Genomic DNA, 22872 nt, shown 5'->3' on the forward strand with positions numbered 1-22872 from the left:
TTTAATGGAAGTTTTCTTCCAAAATTATTTTTAGAGACAGTCTACTCTTTTTCATAGTCTTTTTATTGCCATAAATGTGGTTAACATCTGAAATTTGCTTTAAAATTACAGATTTTTTAAAAGTATTTTGAAATGGAAGTGTCAGTTTTATATCAAAATGGTAAAAGTTTGTGCTATGTTTTACTTTTTCAGAAATAGTTTATATTGGAGTTGTATTTCATTTTCTACAATCTTCTGGAAGTACTGGAATGATTAACTAGAGAAAGATCTCTCAGCTAACTATAAAGCAAAGATTTTTTTCCCCAGGAATTGAAGCTAACTAGTCATATAGTTAATTTTGTAAGTGTGTGATTGTTTAAGTACATACATGAATTTGGAGGCAGTATGGAGCATGTGAGAAGGTAGCCCATCTACTCTAGTTCGTCTAGGGGTAGAGCTTTGGCAGTGTGAGTGCCATCTCTAATATTTAGATTTCCTGAAACAATTATATATGCCTTTACATAGATAAGATTCAGTTTGTGATACTTTTAAAGTGACACCAGAAAACTTAATCTTATGTGACTTTGCAAGAATATCAATCTCAATGTATGTCAAACCCATCATATTAGAGACTAGAACCAAAATAGATAACAATATATATATATATTTTTTTTAGGAATGTAGATTATTTTGCCTATCTGAAATGGGCCACCCTTAATGCTGCTGAAGAATCTTAGACTGGTAGGGAAAAGTGCCTAAAGCTTTGAGATTTAGGGATTAAATTTGAAATCTTTTCTTTCTGGCAGATGACATAGAGCCCATAAGATCTATGTTCTAACTGTGTCCTAGGAAAGGATCCTACCATGTGGAGAATATGTATGTGGTTCACTTATGCTGAGCTCCACAGCCAACGCATTTCTTGAAGTAATTTTCTTAAACTTAATCACCTGGAAAGGGACAGCGATATAGTAGTAATAAATAGGTTGAGACATAAGAATGGGTCAACACGAAAAGGAAAAGCTAAGATATGGACTGGCTTCACTGCAGACCCCCTCAGCCTAAATTTCTTTACCATTTATGGGAATAGTGTAACAATAAAATATCAAATGTAAATAGAATTGGCTAGCATGTACAGACTGCGCACATGTACTAATTCTCATAAGAACCGTATGAAATGTAGATGAGAAAACTGAGAAATTTAAGTACCTCTCATAAATTCAGTCGGTTAGCTAGTAAGTGACATGGTTTGGATTTATTCCCAGATCTTGCAATGCAAAATGAAATGAGGAAAGGGTGAATAAAAAATGTTGTGCCAGAAGTTCAACAGACTTTTTGGGTGAGCTTGGGCAACCATGATCACAGTTTTATGTGGCCATTAAAGGTTAGATTCCTGGATTGAGATCCCACAGCTCCAGTTTGTACATGTTCTTTAAGGAACAAACTGAGCTTCAGGTACCCAGGACTGACTTCATTTGCTTCCTCCTCCTTCTCTAAGTTAGCCCCACCTCTGCTGAGTAGATTCCTGGTATCAGTCATTTAACAAAGAGCTCCAGTTCTAAGATGCTGTTATTTTGTGTGATATCCAGCCACTATCGTCCCTATCCCTTCCATCAAGACAAGTTTCCTGATCAAAGCAAAATCATGACTACATCTAAGTAAGTCAGACTGTAAATGACAGTCTTAGCTTACCACCACATGTGATCATTTTATGCATTCAGTTTTAGTCTTCTCTTCCTATCACTGTTGTTCTGTTATGCCTTATATTTTTAAGGCTTTGAGGGGGTTAATGTGTTTTGTCATTTAATAAAATGACACTCTTAGCACAGCTTTGCATACAATTAGGAACTAAACGAATTCTTACAGTGACATTATTTATTTTTAAGCTTAAAATTATTTATTTAATTTTATTTCATTTGAATGCCATTAACATTTAGCCAGAGTGCTAGGTCATTTTCATTTGCAGCTGTACAAAATGATTTTTTTTCATGGAGTAGTTTTGTCCAAATAAAGAAAATTACATAATCTCGATAAAGAGATGATTTGATACATGGCATAAAGTTCCTCTTTATACGATTCTTGGCACATTTATATCTGCTTCATCACCATACTCGTTATATTAGATGAAAACTGACATTCCTTCTATACGTAACTGACTTGCTCTTCAGTTTTGTCACCTTCATTTTCTGTGAGGAGAAGTGTATCTAGTAGAATGATTGATGAAGACTGAATAGTTGAACTGCAGAGCCTCATTGGGCTTTGGTACATGGCAGGATTAATCCCTTTTCGCATTCCATGTTTCATGAAAAACTTAGAGTTCTCTGCCATCGGGTTTCGAAAGTAGATATTGCTGGAGCATTTTCTGACAGTTTTTACTGATTTTGTGGCCTGGTAATTGCAGGTGATGTATCGGCCAAATGCATTCCGAAATGTCTTGTTGAAGAGGGTGTAGACCAAAGGATTCACCCCTGAGGAAACATAGCCTATCCACACAAATATCTCCAGGAGCATTTGGAGAGTAGTCTCGTTGCAGGAATCACATAAAACGAAAGTTATATTTGTAATAAAAAAGGGGCACCACATAAGCAAAAAGAGAAAAAAAACAATCCCTAGAACTTTGGAGGCTCTCTGTTCATTGGAAATGGTCTGCACTGACTTTTTTCCAACTGTGGACATTCTTCGCATAAGCAGATCATTCTTTGAGTTGGGCAGAGTTTTGTCCTTGTGAGTACCATCCAGCATTGCCACCTTTTCAGGTGATGAGCAAGGTGTTTCATCCCTTTGGAAAACTGTAGACACAGTCAGCCATGTTAGGCGTTGAGGTGGCTTGTTTTTGACCAAGTAAGCTTTCTTCTGTAAAGCGTGGATAGTGAGAAAGTAGGTGACAATCATGATTGCCAGAGGTGTAAAGAAGGAAGCCAGTGAGCCAAAGAGCATGAAGTTGCCAAAACGGTCCTTTGTTAGCACACAGGTGATGTTACTTGGGTTATTCACATCAGTTTCTATGCCTTTAATAGGGACTGGAATGGCAATGCCTAAGGAAGAAGAAACGAGATAAATCTAGTTAATTTTAGGACTTTCAACTCTTAGGTTATGTCCTTTTAGACTTTATCTTAGTGACTTAATGTGGTTAGTGGTTAGTGTATTGTAATTCCTGATACACACAATGCAGAATTTGTCAAAGCACTTAATCCTTGGAAGATTTAACCAAGAGAACCTAAGTAAGCAAACCTGCTGTTTTTAAACAGACATTGATTACTGATTTCGAGTTTATAATTAAAACTTCCCTGGGGTGCCTGGGTGGCTCAGTCGGTTAACCATCTGATTCTTGGTTTTGGCTCAGGTCATGATCTCACAGTTTGTGGGATCGAGCCCTACATTGGGCTCAGTGCTGGCAATGCAGAGGTTGTTTGAGTTTTTCTTTCTCACCCTCTCTCTGCCCCTTCCCCACTCTCACATGTGTGCATACACTGTCTCTCTCTCTTTCAAAATAAATAAACTAAAAAGAAAAAAAAGCTTCCTAAATCTGCAGTATGTCCACGAAATGGCAAAGAATGTGTCCATTTATATCTGTTTATTGATCTATCCCAGGTTAAGGAAAATGAATTCAGAAGAGAATTTGCTTTTATCTTTATATTCGATGTAGTTGACTTAAAGAGACTTCACAGTACGTTCATAGAATATCTTAATTCTGGATAGATACCTATTATCTTTGAGCTACACAGTGTCATCGAACAGACATTTTCATTTTTTGAAATTCATGAATGTCTTCATCTTTTCCTTTGATTTAGGGAAAACTAAAGGTTTCATTGTTTTTTTAAAAACTCTACTTAAAAATTTGAGAGGATGTGGATCATAAAATTTATTTTCAAGTTGAGAGTTCCTCTCATAGATATGAAAGAAATGTATCTTATGCTAATCTTCTAATACTTTAAGTGCCATGAAGTAGGTAATTAAATATGATCTTGCCTAGTGAAGTAGCTTATTAGGAAGACAAGTACACAGGTGTTATCCTCATCCTTTCCCTTTGAAACAGCAGATCCTTAAAAGAAGTCTGAGTTAACTGATCTTTGGAAACCTGTAGAACACTTTTGTTTTATGAATCTGAAAGTACTTCGTCATGTACACAGCCTTTTTATGGTTACTGAAGAACCTTTGCCGTAAATATTTTCCTCAAATCTATGGCTGCTTTTACTGTACTGCAGAGTTCAGTAGCGGTGACAGAAACCATATAGAGCCTGCAAGCCCAAAATGTTTACTCTCTTACCCTTTGTAGGAAAAGTCGGCTAACCCCTGCTGTATGTACCCTGTTATTTCTAGGTAATCATTCCACTGTTCTTTCCCCCCTAAACCCTTCCCTTTTGAAGTCTATTTAATCTACTTACACCACTCTGTTCCCCATCCGGGTCATCTACCCAGCCCTCAGAACATTTGTCCGTCTTCCTCAATGGATTCAGTGCTTTGCTATTGCCTGTCTGCTGGTCCGTTGCCGTTACCTTCCATGATTTCACCTCACTGATGACCCTTCTAACACCGTCATTTTATGTCTCTTGAACTCAACTCTAGTTCTTAAAATTATTTTTAAAATTCTAATTCCAATGTAGTTAAACATACATTGTTATATTACTTTCAGGTGTATCAGCTCTTAGTAGTAATAGTAGTAGTATTTTGGACTCCTGAAGCCATCCATAAGCCCTCTTAAAACTGTCCCATATCAAAAAAAAACAAAACAAAACAAAACAAAAAAAAAACTGTCCCATATCTAAAGCTATGAACTTTGTTTGCTATTTCCCTTTCTTGTCCTGCTACTCTTCATTATTGTGGAACTTCTCTTTCCTATTATCTTGACCTCTAGTCCATTCTTCCTTCTGTTTTCACACTCCATTAATCCTCTATCAAGGCTCACAATACGTGCCTCAACCAACTGGTGGTCAGTAAGTTACATTTTCACTAGTACTTGTTTTTTTTTTTTTTTAATGTTTATTTATTTTAGAGGGAGAGAGAGAGAGTGGGGGAGGAGCAGAGAGAAAGGGAGACAGGATCAGAAGGGGACTCTGCACTGACAGCAGCAGAGTCATCAGGTGTGGGACTCAAACTCACGAACTGAACTGTGAGACTGTGACCTGAGCCGAAGTCAGACACTCAACCAACTGAGCCACCCAGACACCCCTTCACTGGTACTTATACCCTTTTCCCCTTATTCTTTCATACCTTAGCTTATATGCCAGGTCTTACCTAGGATAACTGAACTCTTTTCAAAGCACTTTGCAGAATTTAAACCTAAACTAACCTTTACTATCCTCCGCTTTTTCTTTTACAAGGTTACTTAATTGTATGGTTCTACAAAACAGTGTGATGAAATGAACAGAGCATTGATCTTGGCCTTGGTGCTGAAAAGCTGAAAGCAGTCTTTAAGCCAACTATTTAAAACTTCTAGGTTTCTTTTCTCATCTGTAAAAGGAAAAAGTGGACTTATAAGATCCCTTCTGAAGCTATAAATCTGGAGTCTTCTTTTTATTCTTTCCCCTCTGCATACTTAACACTTTGTATTAGTCTAATTTATTATCTACCTTCCTTGAATATAAAGGCTCTTTTTTATTTATCTTTCTTTGTATTCTTGGTACCTAGCATGTCATAGGTACTCAAAGATTTGATCTGTTTATGGAGTCATATGATCCAGCCTTGAGGTATCACTTCTAACAATAGGCTATTTATTGGCTTGATCATATTTCATGGTTTCAAATGTTTTAACTCTTCTTAAAGATCATTTCTCCTGTTTTCTCCCTGCCTTTGTCCCATTTCCCCACCCTACCCCAACACACATACCTCACACTGTCTTCCCTTTACTCTCCCTCATTCCAGTGAGCTTACCAGAAAGATGTGGGTCTTTTGCCATGAGCTACTATAGTTGTCCTTCTTTGCACTTTAAATTTTGGTAACTGTTACCCATTATCTCCCATGCCCTTTCTCTAACTTCTTTTTGGGGGGCCTCTTCTGTTCTGTCAATCAGCATCTGTTCCTAAAACTATCCTCTCACCACTTGCATATCTGTCCATTCTGAATAGACTTTTCCTTGACCCTAACTTTCTTCCCAAGCCAGAATAGTAACACTCCTTACTTTTACCTCCAAACTATTCAGAAGAGGTTTGGCCCTGGTATCATCATTTCAGGAATATAAAGGTCATTTTCATTGTCTTGCTTTCTTGCCTTTTTTTTTTTTTTTAACCAAGTGTCCTTATTATGATTAGAGAGAGAGACCATCTTTTTCTTGTTTTCCTTTTAGCATTCCAGATCTCTCTTGATTTTATTCCTCTTTAAATTCTTTTTTTGCTGGGAAGAAATGAATCCACTTGTCAGACTATTAATGTAATGATCATAGTAACTGTTGTGAATCTGTTTGTTTTTCTGATGTTAACTTATAAACGGTTTGAGTTTTTTATGCTATACTTGATGCTAAGATAGTTTATTTTAGTAGCTATCTTTGAGCATTAAAGATGAGCACAACGGCATCAAACAGTTTAGAAGAAATATCTCCTTCTGTAAATCATTTGTGAATATCACTTGCATCTCTCTTAAAATCTCTGATTAAACACATATCCAAAACACACAGACATTTACTGACTTTAGTCTATACACATACTGGCTTCCAAGATGAATTTATGATCTTTAATATCCGCATATAAAACATTTGGATTTTTTTTCTCTTTTCCTGTTTATCTTCTTAAATGTGATGATACATTTTTTTCTTGTCACTTGCGATTTTGCGTGCTGCCTAGACCTTAATGATGTGTTTGACAAAAGTGAAAACTGTTTTCAGACTTAGTCTTCCTGCATGTCAAAATTAAAGCAGGAAGATATCTCAGTAAACATTGTGAAGACGGTTCCTTCAGAGCACATGAACTTTTCTCCGTTTTCACACGTATTGCTGATAGTGTGGGTTAGTAGCTGTATGATGACATGGCATAAGGAGCTTGTGTTGGTATATTAGTAGTCTGCCTTGACCTCTTTTGTTGGGTTTCACAGCCTACCAGGTCTGGTATATTTCCTAGCCAAATGGAACCAAGGACTGTTTATTTACACCACCCCACACACCCTGACATTCCCCACATACCTATTGAAATTAACCATACCACTGTAATCTTGATGAATGCTGTAGCTCGTGAGTTATATTGATTGGCCTGGATTGGCTTTTTGATGGCTATATAACGATCCACTGAAATGGCACAGAGATGCATGATGGATGCAGTAGAAAAAAGAACATCAAGAAATAACCAGGCAGGGCAGAGAACAAGTGGGAGGGGCCACACAGCCTCTGAAAAACAAAACAAAAACATATTCTCCTGCAAAATGGCAATCTTCAATCTGTAGTTTCTTTTTAAAGTGATAATAGATTTTTAAACTTTTTATGTTATTCATCTGAAATTTTATGGTTTATCCTCCACAAGATGTTTAAGACAATGGAGTCAATAATATTAAGTATATTTCTGCAAATGACCCCTTTTAAATACATTTTCTATTTCATATAATAATTACAACACTCTTTCAAAATCTGCAGTTTAATATTTTTAACATACCATTGCTCTTTTGTCTATTCCTTTTGTGATCTTTTAAAAATTTCCAGTGTTGGGGCGCCTGCGTGGCTCATTCAGTTGAGCATTCCACTTTTGGTTTCAGCTTAGGTCATGATCTCAGGGTTGTGGGATCAAGCCCCGTGTTGGGCTCTAAAATGAGCATGAAGACCACTTAAGATTCTGTCTCAGGCACCTGGGTGGCTCAGTTGGTTAAGCGTTTGACTTCGACTCAAGTCATCATCTCATGGTTCATGACTTTGAGCCCTGTGTCAGGCTCTGTGCTGACCGCTTAGAGCCTGGAGACTGCTTTGGATGCTGTGTCTCCATCTGTCTCCACCCCTCCCCACTTGTGTGTGTACACGCACATTCTCTCTCAAAAGCAATAAACATAAAAAAAAATTTTTTTTAATTCTGTCTCTCCCTCTCTCTAATAAAAAATTTAAAAAAAAATTTTTTAAGTGAATGGGAGTCTCAGTGAGGCCTGGGATTTGGGCTCAGTTCTAGCAATAACTAGCAGTATGATCTTTGTTTATACCAAACTCTCATTTGGTGAAATAATTAAGTGGAATGATTTGAGTTTTTTTTTTTTTGAAAGAAGTACTTCTTTAATAAAGTTTGCAAAAGGAATGGCTTCAGATAAGTTTGAAGAAAAGTAGATTGTTATCCTTCTGTATTCCTTCATTCACTCCAGGCACTGGAGACTATGGTTTAAAAAGTCTCAAGTATTAGACATAGTACTTAATTTATGTAACAAACTCTTATAAAAAAGCATTTACTCAATATTTCATATAGTCTTGAGCACTTAAGAAATACTTTGAAAATTTTCAGGGTTTGGATATGATAACTATATTCTACATAGCTTTCCAATAAATTCACTTAGACAAGTATCCATACATATGTGGGTTTGACACATAATATATTATACACACACCCAGTATATATATATTTACAGTTCTAAAACACCTAAAATTTATTTTAGGGTTTGCCCTAGAATATTTCAGTTAGAATCCACTTTACTAAAACACACACACTCACAGATTTTAGAACTTGCTATAAAAAGCAAATTACTTCTGTTTGAAACAAATGTCATATATATGAGAATATCTAAATCTTTTTACAGTTTAACTGTTGTATGTGCACAGACAATATAAATTACTTTTGTTGGTTTTTCCACAATGATCTGACTTTGACAGGTATAAAATGATTAGGATAATTGAAGGAGGACCAAGATAACCATTTTAGGATTTCAGAGCACCAAGAAGAAACTTGTCAGTTGTGATCTGTTTAAATTCAGGAATCCTGAGGGTGGAGAGAGGTTAGTATCCCAGAACAACAACAAAAAAGACTATAGTGTAGGAAAAGAGTGTTGAAATAGACTTAAATATTTTTCAAAAGTATGCGAATTAATGTTTGAGAAGGCTCTGAGAAAGATTGTGTCTTGGGTCTTAAAAGATGCACCTACATTTGTTTGCTGATATAGGTTAGGTGCTCAGAATGCCTCATATGAAAAAATTTATGGAAGACCTCTCAAAATTAATCAAGTATGGTAGAGAAATCTGTCTTTAAAAGAATCTAATAGTATTTTTAAAGAATCTATAGTATTTAGATTTTCTGTTAAGTAGAAAAGGACTTTGGACAGTGAAAGACAGCAATGGACCTGAGCTTGAGTAAACTAAGAGTCTAAGTGAGTGAAAATAATGACATATGATTAAGAGAGTTTTGCAGTGGAAATGACTTGAAATGAGGCTACATTCTGTAGTAAAGTTCTACATTTAGGACTGAGTAGTAGAAAAATACTCAAGTCTAGAGCTACAACAAGAGATACTGATTATAGTTTTAAATGTGCCTATATAGCTTTTCTAATTATGGGTTCGTTGTCTTTAAATTAAGATCTGGAAAATTCTAGTCATAAATCTAGTAGCTGTGATAGGAAGCCACAATAGAACTCTCATGTAAAAAGGACAGCTCTTTGGAAAATAGACCATTTGACCTACATATTCCTAGTTGTGAGCTAAAGCTCTTTAGTGCTCATTTAATTAAGCCTGTGAAGCCTTGTTAAGCTCACTTTCCAATAGAATGAATTTATTTTATAAACTCCAATTTTGGAACACAAAGTGAGTATTAAAATTAATGCAGATCACTAGAATTTTATTATTTCAGTCAGTACTTATTGCTAACAGTAGTACTGAGGCGTAATAGAAAAAGTATTGCTAAGTACTGAGGCGTGATAGAAAAAAGAGACTGTAATAGGTTTAGGATTAAGAGAGATGGATCTCTATGATTAACCTCTATAATTGCAAGTTTCATGAAATACTAGTCAGTAGACTTTTGATGAAATGAATATAAAAGTAACATGACTGCATTTAATTAACAGATATCTTTTATATGTTTGTCTAATTGCTTAAGTAGGTTAAGGTAATGCAAGAATTTATACAAATTAAAAGCAGTTCTAGACATTCTCAAGTTATTCTCAAATTGTCTTTTCAGGTAGCATTAATTTGATAGGCTCAAGGTCAGAAAAGTTTCTTACTAGAGTAACTAGGGGCACCTGGGTGGCTCAGTCGGTTAAGTGTCGGACTTAAGTTCAGGGCATGATCTCGCAGTCCGGGAGTTTGAGCCCCGCATTGGGCTCTGTGCTGACAGCTCAGAGCCTGGAGCCTGCTTTGGATTCTGTGTCTGTCTGTCTGTCTGTCTCTCTCTCTCTCTCTCTCTCTCTCTCTCCCTCTCCCTCTCCCTCTCCCTCCCTCCCCCCCTCCCCCCCTCCCCCGCTCACACTGTCTCTCAAAAATGAATGAATGTTTAAAAAAATTTTTTTAATAAATAAAAAAATTAAAAAATATTGGGTTCTGGCTGTCCCTAGAGAAAATTCTGTGGCTGTCTTTTTTTTTTTTTAAGCTTTTATTTGTATTTATTTTGAGAGAGAGAATCCCAAGTGGGCTCTGCACTGTGAGTGCAGAGCCTGTCACAGGGCTCGATCTCACAAACCTCAAAATCATGACCTGAGCCGAAATCAAGAGTCAGATGCTTAACTGACTGAGCCTCCTAGGTACCCCAATGGCTGTCTTGTTAGATAGTTATTTAAGATGTAAATGTTGGCTGTTTGCCAAATATGACTGTTTAGGTTGGTATGATTTCTCATTTCATTTGAGAAAGCAATGTAGAAGAGGTTAAGAGTATGAATTCTGGAGTCATTCTCCCAGATTCAAATTATGTCTCTTCCATTTATTTATTCCTATGTCCTCTCTTGTAAAGTAGGGATATGGTGATGATGCCCATTTTATAGGTTTGCTTTGAAGATTAAATGCTGTACTACATGTAAAGTGTTTAGAAAATGTCTGGCATAGAGAAAGCACTCAATAAATGTTAGTTCTTATTACTATTATTATCTGACAAAAACTAGCCAAGTAGCCTAGCCATTAAAACACTGCTACTTAGAAATGTAAGTCATGGGGCGCCTGGGTGGCTCAGTGGGTTAGGCGTCCAACTCCAGCTCGGGTCATGATCTCACAGTCCGTGGGTTCGTGTCCCACGTCGGGCTCTGTGCTGACAGCTCGGAGCCTGGAGCCCGTTTCGGATTCTGTGTCTCCCTCTCTCTCTGCCCCTCCCCTGTTCATGTTCTGTCTCTCTCTGTCTCAAAAATAAATAAACGTTAAAAATTAAAAAAAAAAAAAAAAAAAAAAGAAATGTAAGTCATATCATTGCTATAAAATCAGTATGTTTGTCTTCCTGACTGCTGTAGCAAGAGTGCATGTATCCAGGGGCACCTGGTGATGCAGTAGGTTGAGCAGCCAAAACTCTTGATTTTGGCTCAGGTCATGATCCCAGGTTTGTGGGATTGAGCCCCCTGCATCAGGCTCCATGCTGAGCATGGAGTCTGCTTGGGATTCATTCATTCATTCTCTCTCTGTCTCTCTCGCTTTCTCTCTCTCACTCTCCCTCTGCCCTTCCCGTGCTCTCTCTCTCAAAGAAAAAAATTTTGTTTCCAAAGGGGGGGAAAAATGAGTGCATGTATCCAATTGAATTTAAATCTGTACTCTTTAAAAAGCATGGGAACATGTTTAACTGTTTAAATTTGTCATGAAAGTATGCCTTTTTAACTCTGTCTATATGTGTGTGTCTAACTATAAATAGCAAACATAAATAACTTACGTTCATTGCCATGCTTGGCTATTTATGTGTATTTATTTGTTTGTTTATTTTGCTTTCTTTTTAACTGGTATAAAAACCTAAATTTTTTAGCCAGAAACTCCATTTCTTGATGAGATAGACTCATTTTATCTGAACCTTGCTTAATCTTTGGGCAAGTTTTTAGTTTGGAAAGCTGAATTATTAGTTTAGAAAGTAATTAAAATTAATATGTAAGTCTGGGATATAAGATATTTGCCTTTTGAGTATTTTAAAAGACTTTTTTTTAATGCTTTTTTATTTATTTTGAGAGAGAGAGAGAGAATGAATTGGGGAGGGGCAAAGAGGAAGAGAAAGAGAATCCTAAGCAGGTTCCACACTGTCAGCATAGAGCCAGACATGGGGCTTGAACTCACAATCCATGAGATGCTGACCTGAGCCAAAATCAAGAGTCTGACGCTTAACTGAGTGAGCCATCCAGATGCCCCTAAAAGACTCTTTTTAAAGCTATCCCAAGAGAGCTGTGCCTATAGAGATTACCGAGGTAAACAGTGTTAGAGCAGGACAAGGCCTAATAATCCGAAAAGGCATAGTTCTCAAAGTAGCCATTTTTTTAAATCTCAGAAATTCTTATGTTTGTATCTTTATCTTCCAGAAAAGAGAGACATAGATCAGTGCTTCAGTCTTTATTATGAAGCTTCTGTTTTGTTTTTGTTGTCATTTTCCTATTACATTAGAGCATATAAAATATTCTGGGATTAGATGTCTAATATGATAGTGTTTTAAATGTTTCAAGTGATTTAATACTTAGGAAAATTTTTTTCTTGGTTTTTACGTTTCCACTTTTCCAAAAAGAAGTGCCTTTAATTGCTTTGCTCCCTCATTTAAGAATTAGAGCAACATTTCACTGCGTAAGTGAATAACTGATGTTTTTTTCTTTTACTGCTGTACATCTGCTTCATCTCTGGTCAGACTTACACCTAAACTAAATCACATATTTAAGTATATAAACTCTTCTCATACTCCACTTGCCAATTATTTGTGCCTATAATGTGTCCCTATTTGACCATTTAACAAGATATCTGCAATGTCAGTTTTAGCATATCCGTTTTCCAGACGAGGTGATTGAACTGATGTGAGTGAGTTTCCTAAGCCAACACAGGAGAACCAGGATTCAGAGCCTGGGTTGTCTTGCTTTAAACCTCTGTAACCTCTGTCTTTCAGCCATTTTATTTTATACACCCTCTTCCAGCTGTATGACAGATACTGTTCCAGCTATAATCGTGAGGCATGAGTTAAAACTTAAGTTATAAATAAACTAGTAATGATCAATGAATGACCAAACACTGTTATTTTCTCCTTTACATTTTTAATCATTTATTTAAGGAGAGAAGGGAAAGTCCAGAGAATTTCTTAAACTGTGAGTGAACATTCTGTCTTTTTTGTATTAGCACATGATGTTCTGTTTTCCTTTGCATCCTATTCAAGTATTTCTAAAGTAGGCATTTCCAAGCCTTCTGTCGTAAGCTACTAACTTGTGATTGTGCATTTTTGGAATTACATGCAGGACAGTAAAAACTAGAACTATAAAGCAAAGTTAGCGCTCCCAGAGCATTGACATAGGTATCACAATTCATTTGAGAGACCATGTTGGGCCAGTCATAATCTTGGTAAAATAGAAATTCTATAAAAAAAAAAATTCGGACAGTTTATGATCAAATAGTATATAAATCATTGGTTGAATAAAATACTCTGTACCATAAGAACCAGTTTTAAAATGTTTAACTTCTCTCCTTTTTTTAAACTTAATTTTATTAGAACATTAGTTAATGTAAAGTTTCTTATGATAATTTCATTTAATTTCCCTGAGATGACTAAAATCACTCATACCACTCAGTAGTAGTTAATTTTTTTATGTTTACAGAATTGGGGACACTGTACCGACTTCAGAAGTTTGGAAGATTATTCCTGTAATGAGAGAAAAATACACAAAATCTGTTCCTGTCTTTTAGATTTATTAGAAATTCTTATAAATGCATTAATTTAGAAAGTCTTTGTTAACATGTGAACGCCTATCAAAAAATCTTAGTATTTGAAGTCAGGTCCCAATTTATAGTATGTGCAGTTCCCAATTTATGAATGTATCCTTTTGAAGCTTTTTAGAAGGCAGAGCATGTATTTTCTCATATACTTTCTCATAGAAAAAGAACAGCGTTAAAAAAAAAAAAAAGAACAGTATTTTCAATAATGAATTTAATGCAATAATTTTTTAAATAGAAGTTAAATTCCCAGGTTAGTTTATTTTTTAAAAATCAAATCCCCCTATAGAGCTTAATTACTGTTAGTAAAAGTGTTTGGGACTATGAAAGATTTTATTTTGTAATTAAAAATTAACAACATTTGAAAGAATGAAGTGTAGTTAAAACATTATTAGGACAAAAATAGGAAGACATTCCATATATTTTATGTTAAAATATGTTGGGTTTTCTGCTAACATTTATTGGCAAGAATATGTTGGGCCCAAAAAATGTAAATATAAACTTAGTTGTCAGCTGCACATACCTACTATTTTCCTATGGAATACATGGAATTATCTCTCATCTGTTTTTGTGTTTTGTCAGGTCACTTTAATACTATGGAACTTTGCTTTTTAAGATTCCTTACTATTTAGCTGATAACTTGAATATCTACCACAGTATTTTTTTGTATGTGGTAGATTTTTGATATTTTTGGACTCGTGGACTTTAAAGTTAAAATTTAGTTCTGTGTAACTCATTCTATCTCATTTGTTCAATATAACATCAATTAAATTTTATGGTAGTATAAGATGAGCATTGTAACATTTGCTGTATGCCTATTTAAAGAGTGATTTTACTGTGAAGTTACTATTGTGTGTGCAGAGAAAAGAGCTTGAATCAAATCTCTGTACAGTCTTTACCAAATATACATAAATGGTTCTATATAATCCTCATTTTATTTCTTTTAAACTTTATTCAGGATTAAGATCCTTTAGGTTCTCCTTTCGAGTATGATTTCTTAATTCTTTTCCATGGTTACATGTAGCACTAAATTTTCAGAAGGTTACAGATTTACAGAAGAGAAGGGGAAAGATAGACATTATTAATGATTAGAGAGTCAATTAAAGCAGTGGAAACTTAATTACTGCGTGTCCTGCTACAGAATTTAAAGCCTGGATAAATGTTGATTTAGAATGAGAAGTTTTAGCCTGTCACCATCTGATATTTGGGGGATCAAACACTTAATTTTAGATATCTCTATAATTACTTAAAAATGTAACATTTAACCTAAATATAATAGTTTAAATTGGAGTTTTTCTTCTCCTTCTAATATGTATTCTAGTTAAATAAACTTTACTTTTCTAACCTGAAGTATTTTTATACTCACTATATAAACATAATTTCAAGAAGCCCTATCTGCTGCAAATAATCATTTTTCTTATGCAGTTAATGGATGGAATATCAATTTATGCCAGGCAATGAATACGTTAAATATCCTTTTAATTCTGATTCTTAGAAGCCCTCAGAATTTATTAGAATTATTTGAATTTACCCACATTCTATTAACTAGAGAGGATATGCATAAATCAAAACTAGTTCATTATAATATCATTATCTTTTTATTATAACAAACTAATACTTTAATATTGAACTACATTTTATTGTAATACTCAGGTTTTGATCACTTATTGTAATAACTTATGTTTAATAATTTTTGATGTTATTTTAAATAACAATTTAAAGTCCGATTTTTCTTACATGTATCAAGGACCTGGATGGTCAGAAATCATAAAAATTAAACAGATGAATCATCTTTTAGAACACTGTGAGCCAGACCATTTCCTTTAGCAACTAAACATAGTATTTTCTTAACATGACACTGGTGTAAGAATTATGTTTAAGTCTAAAGTACACAAATGATAAATATAACAAGAATTTTAAAACAATTCCAGTTTTAAATTTGGGTTTGGTGATTCAAATTGGAATTTAGTTACTCAAAGATTTTATCATTAATAAGTAACTCAGCACATAACTGTCACAGAAGTGTCCTAGCTATTACTTTGTCAAGGGAAAAATGTATTAATAATGGGGAAGTTAAAGTATAGGTCTGTTCTTCACTATAATTTTTAGGTGATGAATGCGGAATCTATGAATATTGCTAACTTGGATGATTTTTTAAATGATGGCTAGGAAGGAGTAGAATTTCTAAGAAATTATTTTTTGCTCTTTAAAATTGATTATCAGCCATAGGAAATGATGGGAATAAGAGTCTGTTTACTCACTGTATCTTTAAATAGTCTAAGTTCACCTTTAAAGACTAAATGAGTATCCATTTTTCTAACAGTATATCACAGTTCTGTGGTTTGATGTCAGGAACAAAGTGAAATACTTACCAAACATTATTGTCAAGAGGGCAATCGGCATCACAAACAATCCAACCAGCAAATCAGCCACTGCTAAGGACATTAGAAAATAATTGGTAGCGTATTGCAGCTTTTTCTCCAGTGAAACCGCCAGAATAACCAGGATGTTCCCACCAATCGTGGGTATTATCACCATGAGTATCAGAAGAGCAGCCCAGCGCGGTTTATTTCCCTGTTGCTCACCAATCTGTTTCATTTCTTCTGGTATTGATTCTGTCTGTAATCCAGACCAATTAGCAAAGATTAAGTGATCAAATGAGCTCCGCAAAATGTGCTCAGGAATTGTGCTTTGTTCTGATATTCTATAAGAGAAGGCCATTTGCTGTTTTTGTGTGATTTGATCCAATTCCGGACAATGGTCAGCATGGTCAGTAGCTAAGCTGGTCATCTGCTTTTTAAAGGCATTGTACCCAGGCCACAGAAACACTCAAAAGCCAAAGTTGACTCCTTCCTTTAAAAAATATTTTCAGGTTCTCTAAAATGAGAGCATACATCATCTGTCCATTTCTGTAGGTAAGGCCCAAGTGTTTAGTCTTCAGCAGAGGCTCCACTTTCGTAAGGCTTAGTGAAAGAAACTGATAGCTGTGAAAGAAAGACCGTTGATTAGTTTCTCTTGCTCTCTTTTTTTTTTTTTTTTTTTTTTTTTTTGCTGTAGTGGTAGACTCCTGTTTGAATTTGAATGCCAGTGAGTTCCGAGAGTTTCTCCCTAGATGTATAAAATATGTGAATTGCATTATATTATTTCTTTATTTTAAAAAAAATAGTTAAACACTTGAGCTTAGTAGCCCTTCCCATCTGAGTAAGTCTCTTGTGCACTTGTGGCAATGCAACTTAGTTCCATAGTCATATTCCTGATATGCCTCAAGTTATGAAACAGGAGATACATTAATTTTTTCAGTAGTCATAAAAAAAGGCTAGCTGTTTCCGATCCTTGAATGTCTTTTTACCTTTACTCTAGAATATGTACATAAGACTAGAAACATCGAAGCACTAAATAGTTCTGAATAGACCTTTTTGGTACACACTCACCTAGAAATACTTCAAGCCCATGTAAGGTCCAAATAAATCATTTACCAGCTAGGAATCCTTATTTGTAGCTGGGTTTATCTGATCAAGTTTATCTTAATACTGATGTAAATAACATTTTTATGAAACATTTTATAAGTCCTTTAGAGAGAAGGAAAAAAATAATTACTAGAATCCAAATAATTGTTTTTAGTAACTTCATCTTTCAAAGAAAGCCTGTTTCTGCAACAACAAATATTCTCCAAATTTATCACTTTACGCCAAATTTCAAACAGTTCTTTCTTTTGGTTTTAAGTAATCGTTTTCTCCCTTAACCTCTGCAGTTTCCTTAGGAAGGAGGGTAAGCTAAGAGGAAGATTAAACCATTTATTCATAAAATCTGTAAATCCCCTATTAAATATCTCCTTTAACATCAGTAAATTTTCATTTAGGCTTTTAAATCACTGAATAGAAATGAAAGATAGCAGTTTTTTTTGAAGAAAGAAAAAAAAACCTTTTAGATTATTTGTTAAATACTTACCTCGTATTGTCAATCTCCCAAGCATGTTATCTTATCTGCTCGGTAGACCTGTTTGCTGCTGTGACTGAAGTTCTCCCGTGGACTTATTCAGAGCCTCCAGCACTGGCACTTGAAAGCAATGAAACAAATGTGTTGTATAGCTGCAAGCCTGCCAAGAAGGTTATTTCCTCTTTGATATATTCATTTTTAGAGAGTAGCAGCATTCATTATAATTCATAAAACTACCAGTTAAGTATGTTGAACCAGTTCATGACCCTATTCATGTTGTGTTTGTAAGAGCTTTCTTTGATATTTGGGGGAATGAAATAAGTCTCTGTCATTCTAGTTTAAGATAGTTTTGTTTTAGATTAATACTGAGCTGTTTTTCCCATTTGAGAAAAAAAAAGTCTAGAAATTCTGGAGCTTGCATTCTGTGAAGATTCTGCCCTGTGAGCCTTACAGTAATTTCCAGAGTTCTAGTTTCAAAACATGATTCTTATCCAGCTTTTATGTGTTTGCTGTGGAACACAATTAATTCTCTCTGGTTGCAACCTTATATAGAAGAGTGCAGAAAGGTCTACATTCTACTTGTATACATAGGTTTTAGCAGAAACTTTCATTGCTCATTTTTCAAGCAGATGTCCTCTGGATTGGGGAGTCGGTTCTTCGGCAGTTTTTTTTTTTTCCTCCACAGATATATTGGGGAAAGCATACAGAATGTAATGAAAATATATTTCTGCCTTATTTTAGAAAATTGATATAAAAATTTTAACAGCTATGCAAAGTTTTTCTAAACTGTAAGACTAGCTTATTAGCATTAGAACTTCTAGCATTCTCAAAATTTCCTTTTAAAAGATCATCATAGATCCCTCATTTTAATTTTTTTTTTGACATTTATTTATTTTTGGAAGACAGAGACAGAGCACTAGTGGGGGAGGGGCAGAGATAGGGAGACAGAATCCGAAGCAGACTCCAGGCTCTGAGTTGTCAGCACAGAGCCCAATGTGGGGCTCGACTTATGAACCACAAGATAATGACCTGAGTTGAAGTCGGACACTTTACCAATTGAGCCACCCAGGTGCCCCATAGATCCTCATTTTTAAAGTGCTTAATTACTTCCAGGTCAGCCATAGCATTTGTGCCCTTTTTCTGTTTCAAATTTATATTCCTTAGCTTGTGTGGAAGATACTTGATTCATTTCAGTTCTACTGAGCAATTGAGATTTTGTTCAATATTTGTGTTTTTTTTTAACTCAAAATTCAGTATTTTATAAAAAATATTTGCTATGAATTTTGAGTATGAAAACATGTAAAATAATATTCAAGTGGATTTTAATGTTCCAGGATTCTCTTTAGGAATATGGAAATATTCTGAAACACTGCTTTATTCTGAATCACAGTTTAGTACCTGTCACACAATAGGAACATTATATTCAATGAAAAGACTTGTCTGAAACAAGTTTATGTTTATAGATACCTTCATGGATTTGTGTTTATAGATACCATGTTTGTTTATTATTCTTTCAATGTTTATTTATTTTTGAGAGAGAGAGAGAGAGCGCACAAACAAAGGAGGGGCAGAGAGAGAGGGAGACACAGAATCTGAAGCAGGCTTCAGGCTCCAAACTGTCAGCACAAAGCCTGACAGGGGTTTTGAACTCATGAACCGTAAGATCATGACCTGAGCCAAAATCAGACGCTTAACCTACTGAACCACCCAGGTGCCCCTCTAGATAAAATTTATTAAAATATTCATGGAATATATTTTTTAAATGATGACCATTATTACTATTATACTACTTTACCAGTACTAACCCTCTCACCCACATTCGCTCACCTTTTTTTTAATCGTAAGTATAAGTAGTTAAAATTGGTGGTTGGATTATTTTTTTCTATTTTTAAATTAGTTTAATGGCTAGGGAACATAGCTAGTTCAAACTACTTGTTTGGCAACTTTGGGTTCTTAGAAGTATAGCTGATAATCAGGAAAAAAGCAAGATAATAATAAATAGATGAAAGGTAGACAAGTCTCTCAGTTGGCAATAACTATAAGCCCTCTAAAAACTCACGCATGTTAGATGGAAAGCAGCCTATAAGTCCTCAATCCAAATCCCTTTACATATGTACTCACAGAAACATGTCTCTCTCTCCTCTTTAATGAAAATACCACTTGCACATGGTGGTAAATCTAAATAGTACAAAAGAATGGTCAGTGATAGGGGCGCCTGGGTGGCTCAGTCGATTAAGTGTCTCTTGATTTCATATCAGGTCATGATCTAACTAACGGTCGTGAGATAGAGCCCTGCATTGGGTTCCACATGAGTGCAGAGTCTGCTTGGGATTCTCTATCTCCCTCTCTCTTTGCTTTTCCCCTGCTCGCACTCACTCTCTCTCTCAAAAATAAAGAAACTTCAAGAAAAAGTTCAGTGATAAATTCACTCTTGAGACCATTTTAACAAACATTTCGATGCCTACTCCATAAGTAGATTAACAAATTAAAAGGTGGACAGGCACTTTGGTGATAGCAAAAGGGGTCCGCTGAAGAAACAGGAAATACAAAGTGTAGGCATGTAGGTCTACTCAGAATAGAGGCTTGTGGCTCACCTGTAACTCAGCCCTTCACAATTTTACGTGGTATAATACTTGCTACCAGAGTGGTTACTTCTACATATTTAAGAAAAGGTTAAGTCATATTTATTTAGCTCTGTTTTAGATGGCAGGAATATGTGAAATGCATTTTTTAAAAGATTGCCATCCCAAATGACAATTATATAAAAGTACGATTCATACTAGTTGGATGAAATTTCAGATATCTGGAAACTTCGTTTGTGTGGAATATCTCATTTACCAAGAACTCCAGGTAAATTCTTACTAAAGTAGCTAAAAGTTCAGATTCAGACTCTAATAATTGGTGCATTTTTTCTAAAATAATGCATTTTGTCCCTGGTGCCTTTTTAGTTAACTTTTTTATTTTTTAAGTTTATTTATTTATTTTGAAAGAGAGAGTGCATGAGCAGAGACGGGGCAGAGAGAGAGGGAGAGAAAGAATCCCAGGCAGGCTCCAAGATTTCAGTGCAGATCCCAATATGGGGCTTGATCCCACGAACCATGAAATCATGACCTGAACCGAGATCAAGAGTCAGGTGTTTAACTGACTGAGCCATCCAGGCACCTCCTTTTAATTTATGGAACAGATTCTTTGACTTAAAAGAGCAGTCTAAGACTCAGATTGTCTAAAACTGAACTTCTGCTCTTTCCCTCCGAATCTGCTCTATGTATTGGTTTCTTTATCTCTGGCAAAGGTATTTGCATCCTTCCACTCTCTTTTTCTCACATTCTGCATGTTATCCGTCAAGAAATCTTGTTGGGGCACTTGGAAAGCTCGGTCGTTTAAGCGTCCAACTCCTCGTTTCGGCTCAGGTCATGATCTCCCAACATGTGAGTTTGAGCCCGCATATGGCTCTGTGCTAGTGGCACAGAGCCTGCTTGCCATTCTCTCTGCCTCTGCCCGCCCCCCCCGCCCCCCCCACCCCGCCACTTCAAAATAAAAAAATAAACTTAAAATATCTTGTTGGTTCTACCTTCAGTGTGTGTGTGTGTGTGTGTGTGTATTATACACTGAATTTCCCCCCCCACATCTACTGCTGCCATCTTACCTTACTAAGTCACCATCATATCTTGACTGGATTTCCAGGTAGCCTCTTAACCAGTCTTCTTTCTTCTACCTTTGCCCTCTGTTCTCAGTAAAGCAGCCAAAATGACCCTTTTAACACAAGTCAGATCATATAATTCCTTTGTTCAGAATTCTCCATTGGCCCTTAATTTCACTCACAGTAAAAGCCAAAGTTCTAATAAACCCCTGGCCTATAAAGTTCCTGTAAAGCTTTTATGATTTGGCCATAGTTTCAACTATTCTTCCCCTTCTTCATGACACTCAAACCATTGGCCTTTGCTGCTTCGCAAACATGCCTGGCATTGTTCCAGCATAGGGATATGCATGAGCTGTTTCCTCTACCTGATACACTCTTCCCCCACATAACCACTTGGCTTGCTTCCTCACTGCCTTCCTGTCCTTGCCTAAATATCACTTTATCATTGAAGCCTACTCTGAGTGCCATAATTAATACTGTTAAACGCTCCTCTCCTGGCTCTTCCAATACCCCTTACCGTGACTTACTTTTTTTTTTTTTTTTTGAAAGAGGGGGGTGGGGGGAGAGAGCACGCATGAGTGGGGAGGGGCAGAGGGAGAGAGAGAATCCCAGGCAGGCTCCACATTACCAGCACAGAGTGGCACTCCAACTCATGGAACTGTGAGATCATGACCTGAGTTGAAATCAAAGAGTCAGATACTTAACCGACTGAGCCACCCAGTCACCCCTATTAATTTCTTATCTTCCTCTGAATGGGCTGTACTTTCTTACTTCTTTGCATGACTGTTAATTTTTTATTGAAAACTGGGTATTTTGAATATTATACTGTGGCAACAAAGGAAATCAGACTCTTCCCCCCTTCCAAGGGTTTATTATTGCTGCTTGTTATAGATTGGTGACTTTTCTAAAGTAGTGTTATAAAGTCTGTATTCTTTCTCATGAATGGCCACTGAAGTCTGTGTTACATTAGCTTAGTGTTCAGCTAGTGTTTTTGCTAGAGTTTCCTTCATTGCCTGGAGCCAAGAAAAGAAAAATCAAAGGAAAAGGAAAAAGACTATTTGCAAATTGGCTGTGTGCTAGGGCGCTCCTTCAACACTTAACCAGGTCATTTACCACTCTGCCTTAGCTTTCGCTTCCTGTTTGTGCACAGCCTGAGATGAAAGTTTACAGTTCTCAGGCCTTTCCTGAGTATGCATCCAGCCCTGAGTATGCGTGTGGTATTCTCAATTCCCCCAGTATACGCGGGAGCTTTTAGAAGCCCTTATTAACTCCACATATCTCCTTTCCCAGCCTCTTTCTTTCCAAGCTTTTTGGTCTGTTTATTTCCTATCCTGTTAACCCCTTTTATAAGGGTTATGGCCAATACTTTCGCCTTTAAGTGTTTTCAGCAAATATCACCTGGGAAGTTGCTGCAGCCCTGGGAGTACTCTAAGTTTGGTGAAACAAAGGCAGACTGTGCACTGGTGCTTCAAGGAGCCACCAGACAGGTTGAAACATAGCCACAATTCTGTGAGAATAGTCTTCCTTTCTCCCTCTCATTAGCAGCCTGTACCAGGACACAGGCCATGCTCTCCACTGAACCCAC

At 36.0% G+C, this 22872-nt stretch overlaps 2 protein-coding genes across 5 annotated transcripts in view; one reads left to right on the forward strand and one right to left on the reverse strand.

Annotated features, from left to right (window-relative positions):
• PSMD1 (proteasome 26S subunit, non-ATPase 1) overlaps positions 1 to 22872 on the forward strand; it is a 94650-nt gene that overhangs the window by 31587 nt on the left and 40191 nt on the right. The window lies entirely within an intron of this gene.
• On the reverse strand, positions 1885 to 21606 carry HTR2B (5-hydroxytryptamine receptor 2B). 4 transcript variants are annotated; one of them, XM_042950470.1, is made up of 6 exons: positions 21294 to 21606; positions 17660 to 17807; positions 17143 to 17280; positions 16084 to 16695; positions 7088 to 7288; positions 1885 to 3011 (listed from the first exon to the last, which is right to left on the reverse strand). In XM_042950470.1, exons 4-6 carry the CDS (start codon positions 16499 to 16501, stop codon positions 2119 to 2121), a joined length of 1512 nt encoding a protein of 503 aa, XP_042806404.1. In that variant the 5' UTR covers positions 16502 to 16695; positions 17143 to 17280; positions 17660 to 17807; positions 21294 to 21606; the 3' UTR covers positions 1885 to 2118. The 4 variants fall into 4 exon arrangements, with proteins under 4 accessions (XP_042806404.1, XP_042806402.1, XP_042806401.1 ...); XM_042950468.1 differs by lacking the exon at positions 17143 to 17280 and having other exon boundaries at positions 17660 to 17767; XM_042950467.1 differs by lacking the exon at positions 17143 to 17280.

This window comes from Panthera leo, chromosome C1 (genome assembly GCF_018350215.1).
Source record: "Panthera leo isolate Ple1 chromosome C1, P.leo_Ple1_pat1.1, whole genome shotgun sequence".
Lineage (NCBI taxonomy): Eukaryota > Metazoa > Chordata > Mammalia > Carnivora > Felidae > Panthera > Panthera leo.

Excerpts from the sequence above, each read along its gene's own strand:
- HTR2B (XM_042950471.1), bottom strand. The coding sequence starts at position 16,501 with ATGACCAGCTTAGCTACTGACCATGCTGACCATTGTCCGGAATTGGAT. Across the intron at positions 7,289-16,083 it reads CCTCTTGACAATAATGTTTG|AGGCTGTGTGGCCCCTCCCA; the intron begins GTAAGTATTTCA and ends TTTGTTTTTCAG. Across the intron at positions 3,012-7,087 it reads GGTATGGTTAATTTCAATAG|GCATTGCCATTCCAGTCCCT; the intron begins GTATGTGGGGAA and ends CTTCTTCCTTAG.